The sequence below is a fragment of the Panulirus ornatus genome, chromosome 41 (assembly GCF_036320965.1).
Source record: "Panulirus ornatus isolate Po-2019 chromosome 41, ASM3632096v1, whole genome shotgun sequence".
In the NCBI taxonomy this organism is placed as follows: domain Eukaryota; kingdom Metazoa; phylum Arthropoda; class Malacostraca; order Decapoda; family Palinuridae; genus Panulirus; species Panulirus ornatus.
In genome coordinates, this window is record NC_092264.1 from 16,065,535 (window position 1) to 16,090,483 (window position 24,949).

At 47.7% G+C, this 24,949-nt stretch overlaps 1 protein-coding gene across 5 annotated transcripts in view; it reads right to left on the bottom strand.

The window, feature by feature from the left end:
* The window catches only part of LOC139761711 (transient receptor potential cation channel subfamily A member 1-like), a 111,518-nt gene that overhangs the window by 81,088 nt on the left and 5,481 nt on the right, over positions 1-24,949 (bottom strand). For 2 of the 5 annotated variants that reach the window (XM_071686080.1, XM_071686081.1), the window contains exon 2: positions 21,965-22,278. The exons of the other annotated variants lie outside the window; for them this stretch is intronic. In XM_071686080.1, the coding sequence (XP_071542181.1) occupies positions 21,965-22,088 (124 nt within the window). In that variant the 5' untranslated portion in view covers positions 22,089-22,278. The remainder of the gene's footprint in view (positions 1-21,964; positions 22,279-24,949) is intronic. 5 annotated transcript variants of the gene reach the window in all.

The window sequence follows — 24,949 nt, forward strand, 5'->3', positions numbered from 1 at the left end:
ATATGCTCGTGAGACTGAAGGAAAACGTAGCTCTGAACGTAGTAAGTCCCATAAAGCCTAGTATAGACAACCTCACGTATGTAGTAGCTCTGAACGTACTGTGAACGTAGTAAGTCCCATAAAACCTCACGTATGTAAAAGGACGCACGTCTAGTTTGGGAAAACGGCGATTTCGAGTCGATGGTTCAGGGGAGAGTGTCAGGGTAAGCGCCCGCTCGGGAGGTGGCAGGAGCGGCGTAGACACCACTAGAGCTATTGTATCTGAGGCCATCGGTGTGGGAGGGAGGGTACGGTGCACTGCCAGGCGCTACAAATACTTCACTTGTCATCGTAGTTGTATCTTTGATAATGATAACCCAGGAAACTCAACCAGGTGTTCAGTATTGTTCACCCAAGTGACTATGTATCTTTGATAATGATAACCCAGGAAACTCAACCAGGTGTTCAGTATTGTTCACCCAAGTGACCGTGTTACTCTCCCCATCACCTGATGTTACACCGGGAGTGAACAGTGTGGTGAGCAAGCCTCGGTGACGCTAGCGCCGAACACCTGCCGTGACAGTGATTTACGACTTAGTAATTCTTACTTGTGCAGGTAACGAACGTACTGGTCGTCGGCCACGCTGGCATTCCCCTCTTCGATGTTCCAATGTTACGAGGGAAATATAAAAATGTATTTTTTTTTTCTATTACGAAGTAGAAACAATAATATAGCAAAAAAAACGTTTATAAGAATTACTTGGAATTTAAAAATGCCACTTTTTTTTTGTTAGATCACAGGAATATAGCAAAAATACTGGACAACTAAATGACATCTGCTTAATATTTTCTTATGTTGAAGGCTCCAGTCAAGGACAAAATTCCACATCGTGGCCGAGTCTAAATTGAAATCTAGGGAGAGTTATGAAAGGAAAAAGAAAAGACAAGGGAAAGTATTTACGAATTTTGGAGAAAGTGTGAAAACTTGTCTTATACAATGTGCCACGTCGTAGTTACTGGGAAAGACATGAGAAGGTAAAGAGTTCCAAAGTTTCGACGTGTAGGGAAAGAAGCAGGTATCAAAACGGTCCACCCTTGAGTTGCTCATGACCACACATCGATCATGTGACGTAGCAGCTTGCCATATATGATAAAAGTCGTGATTTATTGACAACTTGCATGATGCATTCAGGGCCAGAGAGAATGAGATATCTCATAGCCTTCAAAACATCCCAACATTCAGGTTGCGCACTTAATTTGGAGAATCATATTTCATTTTCTTACGACTTTGAGATTCACTAGAAACGTAGAATATCTCTCTATTCCCTCTAGCCATCACAATGACTCCATTCCTAATTCACTGATATGGATTAGGTAAACGCAGTTACCGCAACATCACACACACAGCCCATCGTGTTAGTCATATACTTCCACAACCTATAAAATTCCTTCTTTTGTCACTTATTAAATCTACTCGTCAAGTGGGACCAGTGATCTGAAATAGACCTGAGCCTCACCTTTTCCACTCACTGCATCCGTCGATTTCTCATATGGTCAACCTCTCCTCCTCATTGTACCCTCCGCATTACGTCCTCTTGACCAGCCTTCTTCATCTACTACCGAGTCCTCACTGTCCCACGAGTTTCATCTAGGCGCCTTACTAATCTCCCATCCCCCTGATCCCAAACGTAGTCCGCAGATTATCCATCTCTCCTGCTCTTATATCTGCTCACCTACGGTAACTTAACGTACCTCAGCGATGGGACGAAGTCTCTCCTTCACGTAAACTTCCTCCAGATTCTATTTATAATTTTCCCGACGAATATAAGGTTAAAGAAGCAAGTTATTTTCCCTCATGCAAGAGGTGGCCATGTGTAGTGTATGGATACACACAGAGGGGCCCAGAGAAGCAGCAGGAGGGATGGAGGGAAAGAGAGAGGGACGGATGGAGGGAAGGAGGGAGGGAGGGATGGAGGGAAGGAGGCCAGACAACAACAATAAAATCCCTGTAGGCCAGCACCAGCCTGGCGGTAATGGCCCAGGCTTCGCTTCCAATTTAGAGACGAAATGTTTACTGCTGGCGGGGCTTCTGACCTTAGGGCCTTTGCTGGAGGGGCTTCTGACCTTAGGGCCTTTGTTGGAGGGGCTTCTGACCTTAGAGCCTCTGCTGGAGGGGCTCCTGACCTTAGGGCCTTTGCTGGAGGGGCTTCTGACCTTAGGGCCTCTGCTAGAGGGGCTTCTGACGTTTGGATCTTTGCTTAAGGGGGCTTCTGACATTCGTCTTTGCCGGATGGGCTTCTGACCTTAGGGCCTCTTCTGGAGGGGCTTCTGACCTTAGGGCCTCTGGTGGTGGGACTTCTAACCTTAAGACCTTTACTGGCGGGATTTCTGACCTTAGGGCTTCTGGTGGAGGGGCTTCTAACCTTAGAGCCTCGATAGACGGCTATTACGGCGACTCTGCCCCTACGTGTAGGCCTGAGTGGTCAAGTCTTCCAACACTTAGGACCCTGCCCAGACTGCCCATCGACTCCTAGACTCCACGTCGACCTACAAGTTCAACGGTCCCCGAAGCCTCCTGACCAGAGACAAGCCTACCACCCACTACCAAGTTACCGTGAAGCGCCTGAGCCAGCCAGACTGTTCCCCGACAGTCGTAGTCCCTGACCAGACAGTTCCCTACCAGTCGTAGCCCCATGTACCAGACAAGTTCCCAACAGTCGTAGCCCTGACCAACAGCAACAGCTTCCCTACACATTTCGTAGCCCCTGACCAGAGACTGTGACCACCACCAAGTCGTAGCCCCTGACCAGACTGTTCCCACCAGTCGTAGCCCCTGACCAGACACATCCTCGACGGCCGTAGTCCCTGACGAAGCAATTACTCAGGACTGGTCGGGGGCCCCGGACGGCCTCACCAGGGGTGCCTATTCTTCAGCAGACCCGATGGTAAATCTCCGGACACTGTGCACTAACGTGTCAGGAGCCGCGGAAAATTGCCTCGTTTATTTGTTGGGAGGCCAAAACCTCCCCCTTCCCCCTCCACCCCCGTCATCCCCCCTCCTCCCCCCCTCCTCTCCCCCTCCTAGGTCAAACCTTCCCCCCCCCCTCACCATTACCTCCATATAACACCCCCCACACACACACACTGCTCCCCCAACCCCACCCTCCACTACCCTGACCCCCCGAGCGTCTCCACCTCCCCGGGCCTTCTTCAAGCAGCGTTGCCAACCCTCCTCCATTCTCACTCACTCCCACCGTTACTGCTTGTTCTTCGTCTCTTCTTTATTCCCCGTGACTCGCTCGTATCATTCTAATTTCCAATCTCCTCCTGTTATACTGTAACTTGTGTATCATCGCTTTACTTTATTCTACTTCCTGCGCTAATCAGTCAGTGACGTTTCATTGCATTTTCCCTGCTGTAGGTAAACTTAGGTGCACACACACACACACATACACACACACACACACACACACACACACACACACACACACACACACACACACACACACACACATAAATACAGTCACACACACACACACACACACACACACACATAAATACAGTCACACACACACACACACAGTCACTCACACACACTTTATCTATTATGGTTTAGATAAGACCATCTGTTTACTATCTGTGACCTGTGTACCATCTGTGTATCCTAAGAATTGAAATCATATCAAGAGGCCAAGGGTAGAATTCTGGTGTGAAGCAAGTGTCTTACGAGAGATGATGGAACATTTCTTGTAGGATTTTGATACTGAAATATTTCCATAAACTGAAAATGGATTCAATTTTGATATGTTTCCGCAGACTGCATATGTTGTATAAGGTTTCGACAGTGATGTATTTCCATAGACTGCAAATGTATTTGGTTTTGATATCGATATATTTCCACAGACTGTAAATGTATTAGGATTTGATACTGATGCATTTCCATGGACTGTAAATGTATTAGTTTGATATTGATATATACTTATACGCTGCACACTTACTAAATTTTGATAGTGATATACTTTCATAGACTGTATGAAAGTCTGATGATGTCGTATTTCCACTGACTGCAAATTTATGAAATGTTGAAACTGATGTATTTCCGTAGACTGTAATAGATCTTGATATTCATATAATTTCATACACCGTAAATGTACTATATTTCAATATCTATATAATTCAATGGACTGTATATGCATTAGCTTTCAGGATTGAAACGGTAGTCAAAGCGTCACTGTGTACCAGTGTGTCCCTGTCAGACAACACAATAAATTATTTTGCCCTGATCTTTTTTTCTCTTTATTTACCCAGCTGTTGCATACCATCATGACTCACCAGCCCTCTGCCGCCCCCGCTCACTCCTCTCCCTCACTCTCACTTCTCCCTCGCACTTGCCTCACACCCACCCTCACAACACCTCATGAAGCATTGTGAGGACTGGACGTGTCTACCGCCTCACAGGAGGCGAGATATCTGTCTCTGGATCGACCATGGTTGAGGTTTACAATTGATCGAGCCAATTTGGCGTCCACAAAAAAAGCAAATTTGAAGTTCCTTCACTGCGTTCGGTGTGGACCAGGTAACAGGGCTACGATCAGATGTCTCAGTCTGTTAATGACTTCCTTACCACAGGCAGGTCAGCCAAGGCTGGTGTTACTGGCGTCAAAAATAGTTCTCTGTAACAACTCTAACCTCTACAGGGTCCTCTGTAAACAACTCTATCCTCTACAAGGCTCTCCGTAACAAGGTAATTCGCTGAATTCGCCCTTCGAATAAAATCTTGTTACTTTCTGAGTTACAACACTTGAAATTCACCGACATTAGCCAGTGTTATGGGGAACTGAGAGGGGCGATTACCTCTCCAGTGAAGTGGGTATTATCTGTGATCACCTGTCCACCATCTGCCGTTCACCAGCCCGTCCCATTACCTCAAAATGAAGTACTTCACTACACCCAGTGACTTATAAATGAAACTTCGTATGTTCTTCAGTGAATTCGCCAAACCCCCAAGTCCTTCCCTCCAGCAATCGAAGTACTCCCCTGACTGGAAACTTAGATATGTTATTCAAACAGCGACGCCAAAAAGACCTTCATTATCTCGCCGAGTTTCGACCCACTGCCTTCATCACCCTGATCCCCAGGGCTTGGCATAATGAAGATCTCCTCTACCGCCCACTGCCATATCAGCTTCCCTAGTGTTTCCCTATGGGAACCGAGAGAGGCGGAAGACCGCTGTGGCTTCTCACTGTTGCTGACTTAACCAGAACCTTTGATCTAGTCATCCATAACAAAACCCCTCAACGAAGCCATCGGCCTTGGGTTGCGAAGCGTCATATACATGGCAGACTTCCTTACGAGCGTTGACAAGCTGTACGCTCCGGAGGGGGTCACCCAGTCCCTCACCTAGAGCGTCGCAGAGGAGAGAAAGATGGGTTCCTTGTGTTTCCTCTTCCCTATAACCGAGGCCCTTGACCGACAGGAGTATGTTTACCGTGCCAGTGATACGGTGACAAAAGCTCTCCCAAATATATATCGCGGTACAGAACACCCTTCACGGCCACCAGGACTGGATCAAGGTTGACCACCTCGCCTTCAACCATACCACAAGGCCCAAGTCCCCTTCCCCCTCCAGATTGTGTAGTCCACCAAGCTTCTCTATATCACTTGGACGATAAACAGAGCGAGGAGGGAACACATCTGCCTCATCATCAAATCTCCCACGTAGGTTTATTACAATTTCCTTCGACTCGAAACACTCGGCCTTCCTACACCTGACCTCATTCTTCCCAAACTTCTGTATGCCTCCCATGTCTGGTCCTCCTCGTCCCTCTTATATCCGCCAAGAGGCACCCGACCCACTGGTCCCAGTAACTCCACAAACATCACCTGGACCTTAGACGACTCGAGAAAATGCTGTCGCACCATCCCCGTCACCATCACCAGAGATCCCTTGTCCCCTGGGTTGCAGTTCGGCACCACAACCACATCGAGATTATAAGCGTTCACACAGACCGCTACAAGAACAGCCTCATCCCTGCCCATGTGAACATCATCAATAACCAGGAGAGTGTCGCCCCAGTGTTGGTGTACAGACTGTCTTATGGACGGCATCTCTATATAATCTGTGTATTGTCTCTGCAGATTGTCAACTTTCATCTCTACTTTATTCAACACTAATCATTATTATTATCATTATCAGTAGTAGCAGTATAGTGGTTGTGGTAGTAGTAGTAGTGGTAGCAGTAGCAAGAGTAGTAGTAGTATAACATTATTATTATCATTTATCATTATAATTATTTATCATCGTCATTATTCATCCCTCACGTGAACCAATCAGACCTTTGTCTGTTTCCCTGCTTCAGTTTCCTTCTGTAGTCTCCCCCCCCCCTTCTCCCCTGTGCCTCTACTCCCCTGTGCCTCCTCTCCCCTGTGCCTCCTTTCCCCTGTGCCTCCTCTCCCCCGTGCCTCCTCTCCCCCGTGCCTCCTCTCCTCACTGATCTGTGAGACGACGTAATTTCCTCCGTACATCAGTCCAGCACCTCCTCCCCTCCCAGGCGGCCTCTTCTCCCTCCCATCTCTCCCCTCCCTCTCACCAACTCCTTCCTTGTGTCCTTCCTCTCCTCTTCCATCTATCTTGCTCTTTCTCCCTTCCTTCCATCGTCTTGCTCCATCAGTCTCATCCTTAGAGTTCCTGTGCTTCGTCTTTTCCACCTTCCTTTCCCATCCTCCTCTTCCTCTTCTTTCCTTCCATCATAATCTCTCTCTCTCTCTCTCTCTCTCTCTCTCTCTCTCTCTCTCTCTCTCTCTCTCTCTCTCTCTCTCTCTCTCTTTCACAATAATGACTCGGGCTGGACGAGGAATTCAATTTAGTGAGGCAGCTGACCGGGCCAGAGGTAATGGTCGGTCGGCTGCAAATCATCCCTCGCTTCTCTCTCTCTCTCTCTCTCTCTCTCTCTCTCTCTCTCTCTCTCTCTCTCTCTCTCTCTCTCTCTTCTCCAGGAACCCCTTGCGGCAGCGTCCTGCATCTGCTCCTGACGCGCTTCAAAAAAAAAAAAGAAAAGAAAATCCACCAATGTTCCGCAAGCGACCAATGGGTGTGTGTACTCCACTCTCCGCCTCGGTACGACCGGTGCAGAAATTGCATTAAAGTGACTCTCTCTCTCTCTCTCTCTCTCTCTCTCTCTCTCTCTCTCTCTCTCTCTCTCTCTCTCTCTCTCTCTCTCGTTTCCTCATCTGCCGTATGTATGATGATGAGGTACTTTATGTGGCGCCCTTTTTCTCTTCTCTGGTCCCGCCATTATGCATGCATTACCATAGATTACGAGTTTGTGTTCCGGTGGGAAGCGAGAGTGTGTGTGAGAGAGAGAGAGAGAGAGAGAGAGAGAGAGAGAGAGAGAGAGAGAGAGAGAGAGAGAGAGAGAGAGAGAGAGAGAGTGTGTGGTGGTTAGATGCGCGGGAATATGGTGTGTGTGTGTGTGTATGTGTGTGTATGTGTGTGTGTGTGTGTGTGTGTGTGTGTGTGTGTGTGGAGGGAGGTGATAGTGGGGTTGACCAGGGAGGCCTACCGAGCCAGGCTGAGGGTGAGGGATGGTATGGTATGATGAAAAATATTGAGGAGGATATGATGATGGATATATATAGAGAGGGGAGGAGGTAACTCTCTCTCTCTCTCTCTCTCTCTCTCTCTCTCTCTCTCTCTCTCTCTCTCTATCTATCTATCTATCTATCTATCTATCTATCTATCTATCTATCTATCTATCTATCTATCTATCTATCTATCTCTCTCTCTCTCTCTCTCTCTCTCTCTCTCTCTCTCTCTCTCTCTCTCTCTCTCTCCCCCTCATCTCACCATGATGAGCGAACCCATACTCTCCCAGCACCATCTCCATACAGTGAGAGGAGTTGTCCTCTCCACACGGTGAGAGGGGCCGTCCTCCCCACACAGTGAGAGGGGCCGTCCTCCCCACACAGTGAGAGGGGCTGTCCTCCCCACACAGTGAGAGGGGCTGTCCTCCCCACACAGTGAGAGGGGCTGTCCTCCCCACACAGTGAGAGGGGCTGTCCTTTCCACACAGTGAGAGGGGCTGTCCTCTCCACACAGTGAGAGGGGCTGTCTTCTCCACACAGTGAGAGGGGCTGTCCTCTCCACACAGTGAGAGGGGCTGTCCTCTCCCCACAGTGAGAGGGGCTGTCCTCTCCCCACAGTGAGAGGGGCTGTCCTCTCCACACAGTGAGAGGGGCTGTCCTCTCCTCACAGTGAGAGGGGCTGTCCTCTCCCCACAGTGAGAGGGGCTGTCCTCTCCCCACAGTGAGAGGGGCTGTCCTCTCCCCACAGTGAGAGGGGCTGTCCTCTCCCCACAGTGAGAGGAGTTGTCCTCTCCACACGGTGAGAGGAGTTGTCCTCTCCACACGGTGAGAGGGGCCGTCCTCCCCACACAGTGAGAGGGGCTGTCCTCCCCACACAGTGAGAGGGGCTGTCCTCTCCACACAGTGAGAGGGGCTGTCCTCTCCACACAGTGAGAGGGGCTGTCCTCTCCCCACAGTGAGAGGGGCTGTCCTCTCCCCACAGTGAGAGGGGCTGTCCTCTCCCCACAGTGAGAGGGGCTGTCCTCCCCATACAGTGAGAGGGGCTGTCCTCTCTACACAGTGAGAGGGGCTGTCCTCTCTACACAGTGAGAGGGGCTGTCCTTTCCACACAGTGAGAGGGGGCTGTCCTCCCCACACAGTGAGAGGGGCTGTCCTCTCCCCACAGTGAGAGGGGCTGTCCTCCCCACACAGTGAGAGGGGCTGTCCTCCCCACACAGTGAGAGGGGCTGTCCTCCCCACACAGTGAGAGGGGCTGTCCTCTCCACACAGTGAGAGGGGCCACCCTCTCCCTGGCTCTACGCCATACCCTCCCCAACATGTCAGGCTTAACTCCTCCCGAAAGTTGTGTAGAAACTGCCTGTGACGCTCGTGATGGAATTTAAACTAGAAAAGTTTTGAGAAGTTGGCGATAACTTGTGGGTTTCCACTCGTGTGTCTTCCGGCGGGTCTTTGCTGGCTGGCAGGCCTCTGTTGGTGGGTCTTTACTGATGGGTCTTTTGGGCGGGTCTGTACTGGTCGGTTTCTACTTGTGGGTCATTATTGACGGGTCTCTACTAACGGGTCCCTAATGGCGGGTCTCAACTGGTGGCTCTTTACTGGTGGGTTTCTACTAGCGGGTCTCTGTAGGCAGGTTTCTATGAGCGGGTCTTTACTGATGGGTCTCTAATAGCGGGTCTCTACAGGTGGGTTTCTACTGGCAGGTCTCTACTGGTGGGTCTCATCTCTTGAACTCTGTCATAAAGCTTTTCCAATTTTTGTTTACTGTTAGCATTTACGGGTTCATCCATTCACTCTCTGCTCTGGTACCATCCATGAGAGTACATTTGTAACTTAAGTTTCTAGCCCAGTTGCTTGCTATGGCCACTGGTTGCCTGTTATGGCCACTGGTTGCCTTGTTATGGCCACTGGTTGCCTGTTATGGCCACTGGTTGCTTGTTATGGCACCTGGTTGCCTGTTATGGCCACTGGTTGCCTGTTATGGCCACTGGTTGCTTGTTATGGCACCTGGTTGCTAGTTGTGGCCACTGGTTGCTTGTTATGGCCACTGGTTGCTTGCTATGGCCACTGGTTGCTTGCTATGGCCACTGGTTGCTTGCTATGGTCACTGATGCTTGTTATGGCCTCTGATGCTTGTTATGGCCACTGTTGACATCGTCAAACTGGTTAAGACACTTTAAAAGTCCTGAGAAAGTCGCCCTTCCTCTTCTGTCTTCCAGCTTTCTTAACTCTGTCACTATCTTTTTTTTTCTATGTCTTCTCTCTATGTGTGGTGACACGTAAAGCCTATTCTAATTTTGGCCTAATATAAGTTATGTATGATTTGCCATCGCTCGCTGAAAATTCATCAGTATAGTGAATACTGTTCCAATAATTTTGTTCCCTTCACAATCACCCCGAGGTGGAAATCCTGCGGCAGGTTAGGTGTCGACTCCAAGTTCCTCTCGCATTCCGACTCCTTAACTCATCTCCTGCTGGATGATATTCGTATTGGATCCTTCATCCACCGTGTTCGATTCCCTTGCCTTGCACTTACTAGGGGTGACTATCGTCAGCCATATACCAGAACAACTATAGAGTTTGTTTACTTGTTCGTGGATGCAGTCCTCATCATACCACACTTCCCCGTGATCTTTGCATCATCCGAAAATATATTCAAGTATGAGTTCAGTCCTTCAGGAAGGTAATCACATTTTTCAAGGAGCAATGGCCCCAGGACCAAATCCTACAGTACGCCACTGGTAACCCCAACTCATTTCCAGAGAGCTCCTTTGATATGCATCCTTCATTCCCCTCCACTAAAGCAATGTTCTGTCCACAGAAGTTCTCTCCTCCTATTCTTGCCTAATGACCCAACTCCTTCACCAGCCTCCCTTGAGCTGGCAAGCGTCAAATGCTTTGTTGCAGTCATGGAACATACGATCCACCCATCCTTCATTTTTGCTTAAAACGTATTGTACTCTCTCCAAGAAGTCTGAGATTTGTTACACATGAATTTCTTTCCCTGAACCAAGTTTCTCTCTCATTCAGGCAGTTTAGCCTCAGCAAGTAATCATCTATTTACTTTGTTTATATTTTCTAGGGTTTTATGCACCATACTCGTCAGAGAGACCAGACTGTGGTTCAACGCAAGTTCTCGATTTCCTTTTTCAAAAACATAAGACATTTGCTTTCTTTATTTGTATATAGAATAATGCAGTTCGTGTCCTCAAGGGTACCTGAGGTATAATGATGAAGTGTCTGTTACATATTGTTCTGGATTTATCGTGTCAATAAGAATACAACCCGCTGAAATCCAAAGGTGCCATATGCACAGAGAGAACACTTCAAACACACTGGGCCCAAGACTCTTCAACACATTGCCATCTACCACCAGAAACAGCCTGGGATGCACGGTAGAGAAGTTTCAAAAGTGCACTGGAAAAGTACCTACAAGGTGTACCAGACCAACCAGGCTGTGGGGGCTGTGTAGACCTGAGGGCTGCGGCTTCCAACAGCTTGGCCGACCAACTACCCACCTCAACAGCCTAGGTCCAGTCCGGACTGTAGGAGTGAAGACCCAACGAAAGACTTCACCAGGTATTGACCAAGTATACACCAGGTATATATACCAGGTATGTGTCCAGAGACAGACAGAGACGCAGACGCAAGGCTGATGGCGCAATGTCCCACATACGCTTTTTGTTTGGGGGAGGTGGCGGCGGCGGGACGTAAAAATTCAGCTGATATCAGACGACGGGCTCTGTCGCGGACGGCATCTGTGTTGACAGAGCTCTTGGCACGGGTGAGACATCAACCCGGGACAAACATGAGGTAATTTGCTGGGCAGACTGGCGTCAGATGGAGGGTGATGGACGGATGGCGGAGGGGCAAGTGATGGAAGGGGAGGGAAATGGAAGAGCAGGAAGGTGGTGACGGGTGGCGGTCATGTGAACACCACCTGCAGGTGGTGTACAATAGGTGGACACCACCTGCAGATGGTATACAGCAGATGGACGCCACCACCTGCCGGTGGCACATACAGCAGGTGGAGACTGATCCCACAGAAAGAACCATCATAACACAACAAACAACTGCAAACAACAAAACTAACCACTTCTATCTCTCGTCGACTCGCAACCTCATCTCCTTGATGTGCGTTTATGTAAACCACGCGCTTTAAAACTTACATAAAACGAAATTATCGATCATTTCGATCAATATGATACACCGTTAAAGAAATAAAAGATAGATAAACATCGGGGAATAATATGGTATAAATCAAAGCCTCTGTTGCGGCCCGCCGCCCGGGGTTCGATTTCCTCTCCCAACATCTAATCGTCTATTCCGTCCATTTAGAACCCATAAATTCCCGGGTGCGTCTCGTCCCTGCGGCTTATAACCCCGCACGTCGATAACAGATCCCGCTCAAGTGGCGCTCCCCTCACGGCTGCCACATTACCTGGTAGTATGGCCACCCTGGTGGCCCGGCCACCCTGGTAGTCTAGCAACCCTAGTGGCGTGGCCACCCTGGTGGTCTAGCCACCCTGGTGGCCCGGCCACCCTGGTAGTCTGGCCACCCTGGTAGTCTGGCAACCCTAGTGGCATGGCCAACCTGGTAGTCTGGCCACCCTAGTAGCGTGACCACCCTGGTAGTCTAGCCACCCTAATAGTATCGTCACCCTGGTGTCTGGCCACCCAGGTAATATGGCCACCCAGGTAGTATGGTCAGTCTGGTAGTTGGGAAACACTGTTTTCTGGCCACCTTGATAGTATGGCTACCCTGGTGGACTGGCCATCTTTGTGGCCTGGCCACCATAGTAGCCTAGTAACCCCTGTATCTTGGCCATCCAGGTGGACGTGCCATCCTTGTGACCACATCACAAAAAAACAGGATGAAAATTTAGTACGAATTCAAAGAGAAGCAACAAAACTAATTCTTCCATTCACAGGAAGAGAAAATCGGAGATCTAGAATTCTCTCTCTCTCTCTCTCTCTCTCTCTCTCTCTCTCTCTCTCTCTCTCTCTCTCTCTCTCTCTCTCTCTCTCTCTCTCAAATGAAAAAGCAGACTCCTAAAAGATCGAAGAGAAGCTTTCAAATTGCTAATGATAAAAAAAAAGCTATTTCATCTATAGTACACTGCCTGATGTACGACACGCAGAGGCTATCAAATATTTCAAGTGTCATATGTTATTATTATTGAATGGCTCAGTTTTAACAGGACCGTAATTTTAAGAAATTACTAACTTAACGATGAAGCTTCTGCATTTTTTTTTCAGTGCGCTTCGTATTTACAGCAGGGAACGTCCTTCACCCATACTTCCCTATAAAATTTCCGTGGCAGTATCTTTTCTCCAAATTCATAACAATTCTTCCCAACTTGTTTTCATCTTTTACCAGCAGTTGAGCCGGAGGGAGAGGTGGGTAAGGAGATGCCTTCTGCTTAACAATCTTTTTCCTACCGTCGTTAAGGTTACGATTACGGCTAACCTCGTCATGAACCACCAGGTCTCCTGTTTTCTGTCCTTCCCATGACCTTCTAGGCTTCGTAGTGGCCGGGTTCCAAGATGAGGTCCGTTTGTTAAAGCCTCACATTCAACTGAAGGCTTAAAGTCCCTTCTCTATATCATTTTGTACTTTTATCTGTATATTAAGGAAGCATTCTGAATTTTTGCGTCCCTCACCATCACGTATTATATCTTTTCCATTTTTTTCCGGCGTATAAAGGATCGTTTTCCTCTTCATTTGAGTTTTAAAACGAAAATGTATAGAAGGCGACAGATGAGGGTCTTCAGATATTTCAGAGTTCGTGTTTCCACGTATCTGTCATATGGTTCGGTATTACACTTTCTTGCCCTAAGAACATCAGGGTCGGATATCGTAGCGAATTACTGCTGATACATTTACTCAAATACGAATGCAGAATACGTCTGTGGTTTGTGTGTGTGTGTGTGTGTGTGTGTGTTACGGGGAGAGAGTTTTACACTCGTGTTGCCCCCGTCTCTTAACCTGGTATATACGTACCATGTTTTCACTCTTATGTGTGTATACACACACACACACACACACGATTCAGCCTATGCGAGGTACTCACTTTCCAACCAGCACTTAGTAATGGATGAACAGCTGGGTGGACTGTGGACCTGTTGCCACGACCTGGATTCGAACCAATACAGGTTTCACCCTAGGCAGCCCTGTACGGTCAGTAATGCTAACCGCTACACCACGGCAGTGTGTGTGTGTGTGTGTGTGTGTGTGTGTGTGTGTGTGTGTGTGTAATGATTTGAAATGGTACAATCAGCCTTCAATATGGACCGTGCCAGGAACGTATATATATATATATATACTGAGCTGTTATAATTCATCTACAACAACAGGAGAGCCACTGTGACCACGATCTCATCAGCTTAGCGAACAGGGCTTCAGATAAGCGTGAAAGGACCCTGGAGCGCCTCGCTGAGCCCTGGTGGTAATCGCTTAAGCTGCGGTTGGCGCCCCCCCCCCCCCCACACACACACACACACACTCATCAATAGTGGTGGCACGGGTGACGTGCCCCTCCTCATGTATTGGACCAGAGGGAACGTGATCATTTCCAACACTTGTATTGCTAATCCTCCCCAGGAGGATATACAGCTGTATTGATGACTCTTTTCACCCTCCCCACCACACACACACACACACACACACACACACACACACACACACACACACACACACACACAAGAGATGGGTTCCCACAAGCGTAGAGACCCCCTCCATTCTCTGCACTGGATGAGAGAGAGACTTACAAGTGAGGGATGAGATTATTAGAGAAGGATTGGAAGACTAGTCACCTGAGAATATAATGACAGGAAAATTACAGTCGAGGAAAGAGAAACAGAATGAAAAATTGGAGCGAAAAATATGCCTGTGGAAAACTGAGGTGTGTAGCCAGTGAACAAGAAACGTTTCAGCAAATTGATAAAGAAATTACGAAACTGAGTAATACGATCAAAAAGGAATTACACAATCAAAGCAATCAAGGGAAATTCGAATCGGCCAAACTTAAGAGGCTGTGTATGGTGGAAAAGAACAAATTAGATAGGCCTGCTAATGGAGGACAAAAGAAGGGAAGACTTGAACACAGTCTTCAACTTTCCACATGTCGACAGTGAACAGTTCTTGGAAATGTGTAAAGACACAGTAACCAGGGATCACAGCACTTAATTTAGCAAGATATGCGTAAGCACAGATATAAAAGTATGTCTCTGTTGTATCAGAATAGTGATTGAATTCTGTATTTGGAAGTTTAAACATTTGTATTGATAAGTCCATAAGATGGGACCCCCTGAGTGTAGAACTCCCGCCCAGTACAGTACAAAGAGGTAATCATACATACACACATATACATGTACCTGTGTGTATGTAAGTACATATTCATTTATACAGGCATGATGGTCATGGCTGGACAAAAACTGAGCTACCGTTGCTACCTCCGAGCAGCGACAATGGTGTCGTTACACTACAAAAGAAATCATTAGCAAGACGCGCTTCCCCGGTCCCCTTCATTGCCGCTCTGTATGTGAATACCTAAAAATATCAAACTTCGATTGATAAAATAACTCGATGTGTCAGGGGTGGGAAGGAGGTAGGGTCGCTGCACCACCAGCAGGTACAGCACAAGTAACAAATGCCTTCGGGAATAACAGATAGAATTATGTGCAGTATGGGTTAGAAAGAACGAGAGTCACATACATCATTTTGTGCACCGTCAGCAGGAATCGTCAACAGTTGTAAACAAGAGCATCATGTGCTGTATCTGTAAGAGAGAGAGAGAGAGAGAGAGAGAGAGAGAGAGAGAGAGAGAGAGAGAGAGAGAAAGCAGCGATGATAGTATCCGGTGCAGCGTAAGTCTGAAGAGGCAGCTGTGATAAACGACACCAGAAGCCAGAGGCAGCAGGAGCAACAAACAAAAGCATGATGTACGGCATTTCTTTAGGAAAGCGCTACAGAAACGACAGCCTAATGTTTGGTATGCAAAGAACGAATACAAATAGCAGTAAACAAGAGCTGCAGCACCAGAGAGGACAACAGGGGTAAACAAGGGAGCGAGGGGAGCAGGTAGCGCGTGCCTGGGGAACCTGTGTAGTGAGGCTAATGGTCGTGTCGCGCGCCCTGCCTCCTGATGATGGATGATGGTCTCGCCAGTGCCCTACCCTGCCCTCCTCTTCCTGCCGATGCTGCTGCTGCTACTACTTCTGCTGATGCCACCCCGCTCCTGCTGTTGCTCTTTTCCCTCCTCCTCCTCCCTGCAGCTGTATTTAGGAAACATGATGAATTTATGTGTTTCTGATACCTGCAGAGGTACTGTTCAGTAGACATAGACATCGCCGAGCCCCTTGGTAGGTATAGCGGAGTGTCTCGCTGGTGTTGTATACCTTCCAGCCTCTCACAACCCTCGTCTCTCCCGCCACTACGTCCTCCTGCACTGGCGAACCAGCCTCACAACCGCCGTCTCTCTCCCTCACTCCACTGCTTCTCGCCACACTGGAGAGGCCGCACATGACAACACACAACAGGGCATAAATCACTCAGCCTCATTTACTGCTGTGCAACTTGACCATGGAGAGGGAGCGGATGCAAATGGCTCCCTTAACTACTGCACTGGGAGGAATTGATTGCAGGGCGAGGAGCGGTGATGGGCAAACTTGGAGGCTCTGAGGGAGTTTGTTGTCGTCTGTAGCGGAGGGATTAGAAGGAAGGGAGGAGGAAGGGTGTGAGTAAAGGCCTGTCTACACGAGCGGGCCTGATCGGCGGGTTTGCCCGTTAACGGGCAAATTCTGGAGGGCCTGCCCGTGAATGCTGTCCACACGACCGAAGTGATGAACAGCCGGGCCTGCCCGACGATGTTGCCAGTAGCGGGTGGAGTGCGGTACGAGAACCATGGTGCCTAGCATTGTCAAGAAAAAGATTTTGTGCTCTATGATAATAGCTTAGTGTCTCAAGAAGAAAAGGATATGGTGTAAAGATTGGTTAAAGAAAAGAAGTATGTTTGGAAGCACTGCAACAATACTTCATGAATCAGGTCATAGAAGCACCACAATTTAAGGTACATAGATATCCTCACTCCCAGCTCCTGACTTCTGTGAATGCTTTACTTTCTTGCATTCACGCCGAAATTGGTTACGCAGCGTGTCTATTTTCCTTTTTATGTCATCCGTCGTAACGGAAGTACCATGCTCTCTCATCTCCGCAGCAATAGCCTTCACTGCTGTTATGCGTTTGTCTCTTCTTATAGCATTTCAGCTTCACATTCCATAAACATGGATTCTTACGATAAAGGTCAAAGTACTAGTAAGTGCTTTAGACCAAAAAATTGTTGGTGGCTCACTAGAGTTATCCTGGGCTGCCATCGTTAAATGTTTACTGTGCTACTATGCCGTGGGGTGTGGGATGAAGGCCCGCTGTGGGTTCACGATATTATCTTGCGTCTGGCAGGGTAGAAACTCCAGCTACCGGGCACCACCTCAGTGATTTCGCTCGGCGGGCTTTCGGGCAATTTGATCGTTTGCCCGTCAAATATGCCCGTTAACGGGCAAGCCCGCCGATCAGGCCCGCTCGTGTAGACAGGCCTTTAGGCAGAGGGATGACTTCCATTGGCTTGTGTGAGCAGATATGTACACAGAATGTACATCATGTACAGCAGGTCGGGAGCCAACTGACAGCGCTTGTGTACACGGACGTCAAGACACACACACACACACACACACACCGTGGGCGGTGACCCGTGAGAGAGGAAGCAGCCATAACACGGGCAGTAAACAGTCGTGGTGAGTGCACACGTCGCCGCCCAAGGGACAGACTACCTTACCCCGCCAGGATGTATGGTACACGGAGACGAGGGGAGGGCTCGAGACACGGGGTTGGCAGCTCACAGCTCACCAGCCAAGGGTGATGAGCTGGGAGTGTAGAACTTCCTCATCCTACACCCTTGTCTTATCTCTCCACATATTCTTGCTAGCTGGTAACTGTCTCTATCCCTGCCATCAACTAGGCTTTCCCTTAATCGTTCGCATACTTCTCCATTCCTTCCCTAGGCTTCCTCCTCTACGGTTTGCTTCCGTTCCCTTCTCTGTCCTTTTTATGAGGTTTTCACTGACACTTGAATATTTCTTTCGCGTCCATGATAGATCATCTTGTCCAGAACCTCCCAGGCCTAGTGCAGTTGGCCCAGACGGTTCGAGCGATGAAGGAACAGCCGGTTCTAACTGATCGGAGAGAAAATATTAGAAATGGAGAAGAAAAGCAGAGACAAGAAGCTAGAGACAGAAAGTGGACGAGGGAAGGATGGAATGGATGAAAACATTGCAATGACAGAGATGAAAAAGAAGAAAGACGCCATAATGATGGAAAGTAGAAGGAAAGGAAACTCTGGAGATGGAAAGAAGTTAGGAAAAAAAAAAGAAAGTACACGTAGGGAAAAGGATGGAACGGAAGCGGAAGAGACGCGAAAGATCAGATTTGCATTTTGCTGAGGAGGGAGCGAGAGGCGGAGGAGGGATAAGAGGGGCAGGGTGGAGGCCGGTGCTGACAGCTGACAAACACCTCAGCCCTGACGCTGCCTCACTCCTCCAGCCATGAGCCAAAACTTCAGACATACTCGAGTACCATACCTATTTAATAGTGATAATAATGATAATAATGATGATGATGATAATAATAATAATACTAATAATAATAATAATAATAGCGTGAGGTGGTTTGATCGAGTGAAAAATAGAAGGATAAGGGGGAGAGGTGTGGTAATAAATAGTGTGACAGAGAGCTGAAGAGGGTGTGCTGAAATTTTGCAGGAGGATGAAAGGCGTACACGGTAATAGAGTGGCTAGAACGATGTGGTATACAGGGGCCGACGTCCTATCAATAGCCAGAACCAGGGGATGTGAAGCGGCTGGGAGGGGAAAACCATGGAAAGGTCTATGGGGTCTGGTTGTGGTAGAAGGATAGCTGTGGTTTCGGTTTGGTTTGGTTTGGTTATCGGAAGAGAAAGGAGTGTCCGAGCCTAGCTTTGAATGAGGTAATTTAGTTACAGAAAGACTATAGGCGTTAAGGAGCCTAGCTTTGAGCAGGATGACTTAGTTTCCGAGCTAAAGGATGATTTAGTTGCAGGAAGATTTAGTTGTAAGAGGACGATTGGCGTTTCCGAGCTTAGCATCGCTGAAGGATGATTTAGTTGCAGGAAGACAATTGGCGTTTCCGAGCCTAGCATCGCTGACGGAACCACAGCTCGTCACAGTTCCTGGAGAGCGGATAACCGTAAACCAGAATAAATTGCCGGGAACATATATATATATATATATATATATATATATATATATATATATATATATATATATATAACGTCTGTCCACCTGAATTGGTCAGATTCGACCAACAGCCCCGCCAACCGACATTCGACTCTTCAATTCACGTCGAAACCGAAAACGGAATGGGATAATGAAGGTAATTTCGTCAACCAATAAAAACTTTTATGACAGGTTCTACTTTATCACCTTAATTTCACGGGGGGAAAATAAAGGTTGAAATTGGAGATTCCATGTCCGGGTGTGATTAGCGAGGGACACAGGTGAGAACAACAATAGGACGCCAGGCGGGCGTCCGCGTTGGGAGGGAGGTGGAGTGTAGCGCTGCACATCACATTATTGACTTGCATTGATTGCTCCTCAGCAGGGTCGTTCCCACAGATAGCATATCTCCAGCCTCTCACTGCCAGGGTCCGCATATACTCATTTTAAATATGTATCATATACATGAAATATTACAGATTCTCGTGTCAAAAACGAAACAGGAAACGTACACTGTATATACTTTGAATAATACATCCAGATTTTCAATATTTATTCTGCGTTCTCACGGTAGTTGAGAGAGGATTGTGAATTGTTACTCTCCGCTGTCTTGTGCCGATGAACAATCACTATCGTAGCCTCGTCCTACGATCAGGAACCACTAAATCGCGGCGCAGTAAGTCGATTAACGATCGTATTTAATTGTTGTATAGGATTAACGGCATTTTACAACGGTATGCTATACCAAACAGGGGATATGGTGAGCCACTCCCGAAGCCGTTCCCACATTCGGTCTCGTCACGAACATCCTCCATTTGACTGTAGTGAGTTTCTCGCACTAGGTACAATCTATGAAAAGAGATTTACTGTCCTGCATCATGGCAGTGAATGATAAATGTCCCATATGTTGTCAGGGTCTTGAGTCATGAAGGAGATGCGTTGGTGACCAACTGGTGCTAGCTATGTGTCGGAGGGCTGTATATGCAGATGGTTTCCTTAAATGATTGAGGCTCCAGTTACGAACGGATGTCTATATCAAGGCTGGACCTTAACTGAAATACGAAGGGTTAGAAATCAGAAGAGAAAATGAAAGATATTTCAAGAGCTTTAGAAGAAGTGGAAAATCCGCCGTTTGTAAAGCAGCAGATCGTAGTTGTGAGGGAAGACACTCGGTGGCAACGGGTCCAAAGCTTAGCGGTGTAAGGAAAGAAATAGACATCACAACGGCTCATCCTGAGTTGCCAAAGGCCACATAGTAATCATGTGAAGCAATGGCTTTCTGGGTATTTCGCGGTCTTTCTCACTAACGGGGACACACAAGCAGCCAGCTCTCAGGAGCAAAAACCAAACTAATCATCCATAAAGGAGAGAGAGTGACCAGACACTGAGTTGTAGAAGTTTCGAGGTCAGATTGGGAGAGTTGAGAGGTCTGATTGCTTTGTACTCGACTCCGATGTGAGAACTGTACGCCATACAAGAACGGATCAATTCTTCGCATAGTCGAGGCAAATGTGTAGAGTCTTCGAATTTTCTTGAACAACCTGAAGGTGTTCAATATGCTTCGATTGGTGGTTATAACTTGATGGTGACGGCCTTAAACCCGTGTTGGTAGGTCATCCCTATGGAGTTAAACCCGTGTGGGGAAGACATCTTGAGAAGAAGAATTTTTTTTAAGAATCGGAATCATTTCGTCTCTGTGAAGTTCTTTAGGATACAGTTGAACCATATATTCTGTACCAAAGGTCTACTTGCCCTTTTGGGGTGAATGTGGTTACCTCGACACTTACAGGTTACGCTGCCTATTGTTGGGGACTGTGTGGCTGTGAGCTTATAGTAAACTGCGAGTGGAGAAAATGGTCGAGACGTGTTCCTATTACTGAGACCACCATCACTGTATTTGACCATTACCGTCTGTATCCCGATGGACGGTAGATGCTTGAGAGGAAGTCCACAGTGCTAGTGGTGACCCATGAGCTGTATGGGGAGGACAAAGCCTACTAAATGTGCCAACACATACGTTCTAACCATGATTCTTCTAACTTTTGTGCCGTAGATTCTAAGCTATTTTACCGATACTGAAAAGTGTGCTTACAAATTAACCCATTAGGCAGTTGGCGATTTGGTAATTTATCTCTCCTGTTATCAACCTGGTGCGTAAATGTGGGTTTGTGTGTAGTGAAGAGTATTGATCCCAGGCCCCGGAGGTGTGGGCGGTGCCTTACTGGCGGGGGCGGGGCGGTACGCCACTTCATTTGAGGCCCAGCAGGTGTGGGCGGTGCCCTAGTGGTGAGGGCGTGGCGACACACACTACCTCACCTGAGGACCAGCAAGTGTAGGCGGTGCCCTAATGGCGGGGGGCGTGTGGGTGGCATCTTACCTCACCTACGGTCAACACAACACTAGCTGCCCCACAACCGTCCCCAGAACCTCACCAAAGACCCCCACAAACCGTCCCCAGGGCCTCACCAAAGACCCCCCACAACCGTCCCCAGGGCCTCACCAAGGACTCCCACAAACCGTCCCCAGGGCCTCACCAAAGACCCCCCACAACCGTCCCCAGGGCCTCACCAAAGACCCCCCACAAACGTCCCCAGGGCCTCACCAAAGACCCCCCACAACCATCCCCAGGGCCTCACCAAAGACCCCCCACAACCGTCCCCAGGGCCTCACCAAAGACCCCCCACAACCGTCCGCAGAACCTCACCAAAGACCCCCCACAAACCGTCCCCAGGGCCTCACCAAGGACTCCCACAAACCGTCCCCATAGCCTCACCAAAAGACCCCCCACAGCCGTCCCCAGGGCCTCACCAAAGACCCCCCACAGCCGTCCCCAGAACCTCACCAAAAGACCCCCCACAACCGTCCCCAGAGCCTCACCAAAAGACTCCCACAAACTGTCCCCAGGGCCTCACCAAAAGACCCCCACAACCATCCCAAGAGCCTCACCAAAAGACCCCCCACAACAGTCTCCAGAGCCTCACCAGAGGGTGTGGAAGTGATACCAAAACATCCAGTACCCTGACGGTTGGCTACGTCAACAGGAGTATCCAGGAGCAGCGAGCGGGTCATCAACAGTTAACATCACAGTATAACTGACCTTGAATGGGGATCCTCTTCTCTGCCCAACGGATCGTCGTTTTGACGGCTGAGGCAGGCGACGTTGGAGGGCTGTTGGAGGGAGCGCAACAGTCCAGGACAGACACCTCACTCTTACTGGCCATGGCCGAGGTCAGCCGCCTCCAACATTGCCAGTCTCACTCGAGCAGGAAGTTATGCACCGTCTTAACACGCTGCCAGATCTGACAGCAACTTTAATATGTTCTAGTATCAACTTGTTCGTTATCTGTTCGTTCACTTTAATATGTCCCCCTCGTACTTGTGGCAAAGACTGTATTTGTTACACTTGGTCACCTGAAACATATTGCACTGACGTGAAGATATGAAATTTCACAAAGAACTTGTAACAATGGAAAGAGAACACGATTCCAGGCGAGTGCTATACGAGGGTGTTGAGAACATATGCTACCATTAGCTGTGTCACGCCCTTGATCAGCTATGGTTTAGCTAACAAAGGATCGCAAGATTTCTCCGTTCCGATCAATATTTCCCAGTAATTGACTCATCACATAGTATAAACCCAGATGCCAAACTGACGAAGCAAAGGAATACAAAGGAATTCAAACATCAACAGACCAGTGGGTCCCTGAGGCTTTCTCTGATTGAGGAAGATATAGTCATAAGGTTGCAAACTGTCAGCCTGAGTAAAGAGGAACAAGTTATGTTAATCGTGGGCTCAGAGATTCTGAAGTCTTTTTTTTTTAACGTATTCAAGGTCTTGCTTTCAGCCAGTCGAACTGATGAATCCTTCCACATGTAAACAATCCCGCTGAGGAAAAAATACTTCGCCTCGTACGAATAATACGTTCGCCTACGAGTTTGTATCCATTACCACGAGTGAAATCAGACCGAATCAAGTCTTCAAGTATCTCGTTAGATCAAGGTAATCAAAGCCTTTGATACTTATGAATACCTGTGTTAGATCGCCTCCTAACCTTCTCTTTTCTTAGCCAAAAAAAAAGAGAAGTCGTTTAATCGGCTCTCACAGAACTTATTTCTCAGTCCGGGAATCATCTTGGCAACTCGACAATGCAGTGTCTCCAATCTGTCCATGTATCTTCTTCAAGTAGGATGACCCAAACTGAAAACCATATTCAAGTGAACTGTGACGTGCAAAGAGTAAGAATAATTTCCCTACACTTCAGTTCGATAGCCAAACCTATGAACCTTCCATTCGAAGGCTCTACCACTAACACCTAACTGCTGTTTGGCAAATATGTTAGTAACCTCATTCCCAAAACAGTGAGGACCAAGAAGGTAGTGTCAAGGTCAGCCGCCGCCTAACATAGGTATTCTGTACCAACACCACTTAATCTGAGCACGGAATGGTGTAGACCATCAGCTTAAGCACAATCAGAAAAGCTAAGCATCATAGCAATTACCTGGATAAAGATGTCAGATAATCGGCTCTTAGCGGGTCCAAGATGTAAGGTTATGATAAACTACAAAATTACATCAGGCAGGTGGTAGAATTATATTTCACGACAGTAACGCCTTAAAATGTAACCATATTACATGAAATTGATGTCACCGCCCTGGTCGTCTTCCTGTATATCGAATTGATAAGTCATATGCAAGCAAGAGAATTGTTATTACTTTATACGAAGAGATTTCAACCTCCAGAAAACAATAAAAGAAGTAATATTTCCAGGATTTCGTAACGGATGACCAGCGAGGAAGGAGGAGGATCAATTTAGTAAAGATTACTCTTCAAGGAAAAGATTCATGACAACACGAGGAAACAATACTATAAATCTAGTCCATACCACAGGGACGGACCTGACTAACTTCAGGTCTGTGAAAAGTGACATTAACAGTCACCACAATACATTCAGATTTACTCTACATTTGCATTTTGATTAAGAAAAAAAATATATGATTTCATATCTTATCATCAAACTTTGGTAAAATGTGTGGGATGCTAGTAATGTAAACAGATTCAAGATTTCAGATGTAGATACAACAGAGACAGTTGCGTGTAACTTTGAAAACAAGACATTACTGCAGAGAATATATCCAAGAAAGGAAAAAAAGGAGGAAATGGAAAGAAATGTCCGTCTGGGTGACGAGAAAAGTGAAAGATTGAAATGGATATTAGAGAAGTGGATAAAGGAGATTCCAAGTAAGTAAATAAGCCACAGGATTAAGGAACGTAGAAATCTAGCTTTTGTCAAATAAAGTTCGAAAAGAGAATTTCTCTCATCGTGACCAAGAATCTTATAAAATGCAAGGGGTGTACGACGCTACCTAGGAACGCCTTTAAGGGTCGTAGGACGCTATATTGGAACACCTTTAAGGGGCGTAGGATACTACATTGGAACGCCTTTAGGGGGCGTAGGACGCTACCAAGGAACGCCTTTAAGGGGCGTAGTACGCTACCAAGGAACGCCTTTAAGGGGTGTAGGATGCGACATTGGAACCTTTAAGGGCGTAGGACACTACATTGGAACGCCTCTAAGGGGCGTAGGACGCTACACTGGAACGCCTTTAAGGGTCGTAGGACGCTACATTGGAACACCTTTAAGGGGCGTAGGATACTACATTGGAACGCCTTTAGGGGGCGTAGGACGCTACCAAGGAACGCCTTTAAGGGGTGTAGGATGCGACATTGGAACCTTTAAGGGCGTAGGACACTACATTGGAACGCCTTTAAGGGGCGTAGGACGCTACACTGGAACGCCTTTAAGGGGCGTAGGGTGCTACATTGGAACACCTTTAAGGGGCGTAGGACAGTGCAGTGGAACGCCTTTAAGGGGCGTAGGACGCTACCAAGGAACGCCTTTACTACAGGACGCTATATAGTAACGCCACTAAGAGGGTTTAGAGAGCCACCTGGGGTCGCGTGCAGAGCCTGATCAAATTCCCGAGGTTTTATGGCCCAGATGATGGCGTCGTCTCTCTCTCGAAAAGAAAGGAAGTGGTCGATCGATGTGTCTGAGATAATGACATGAAAATCTGAGTACCC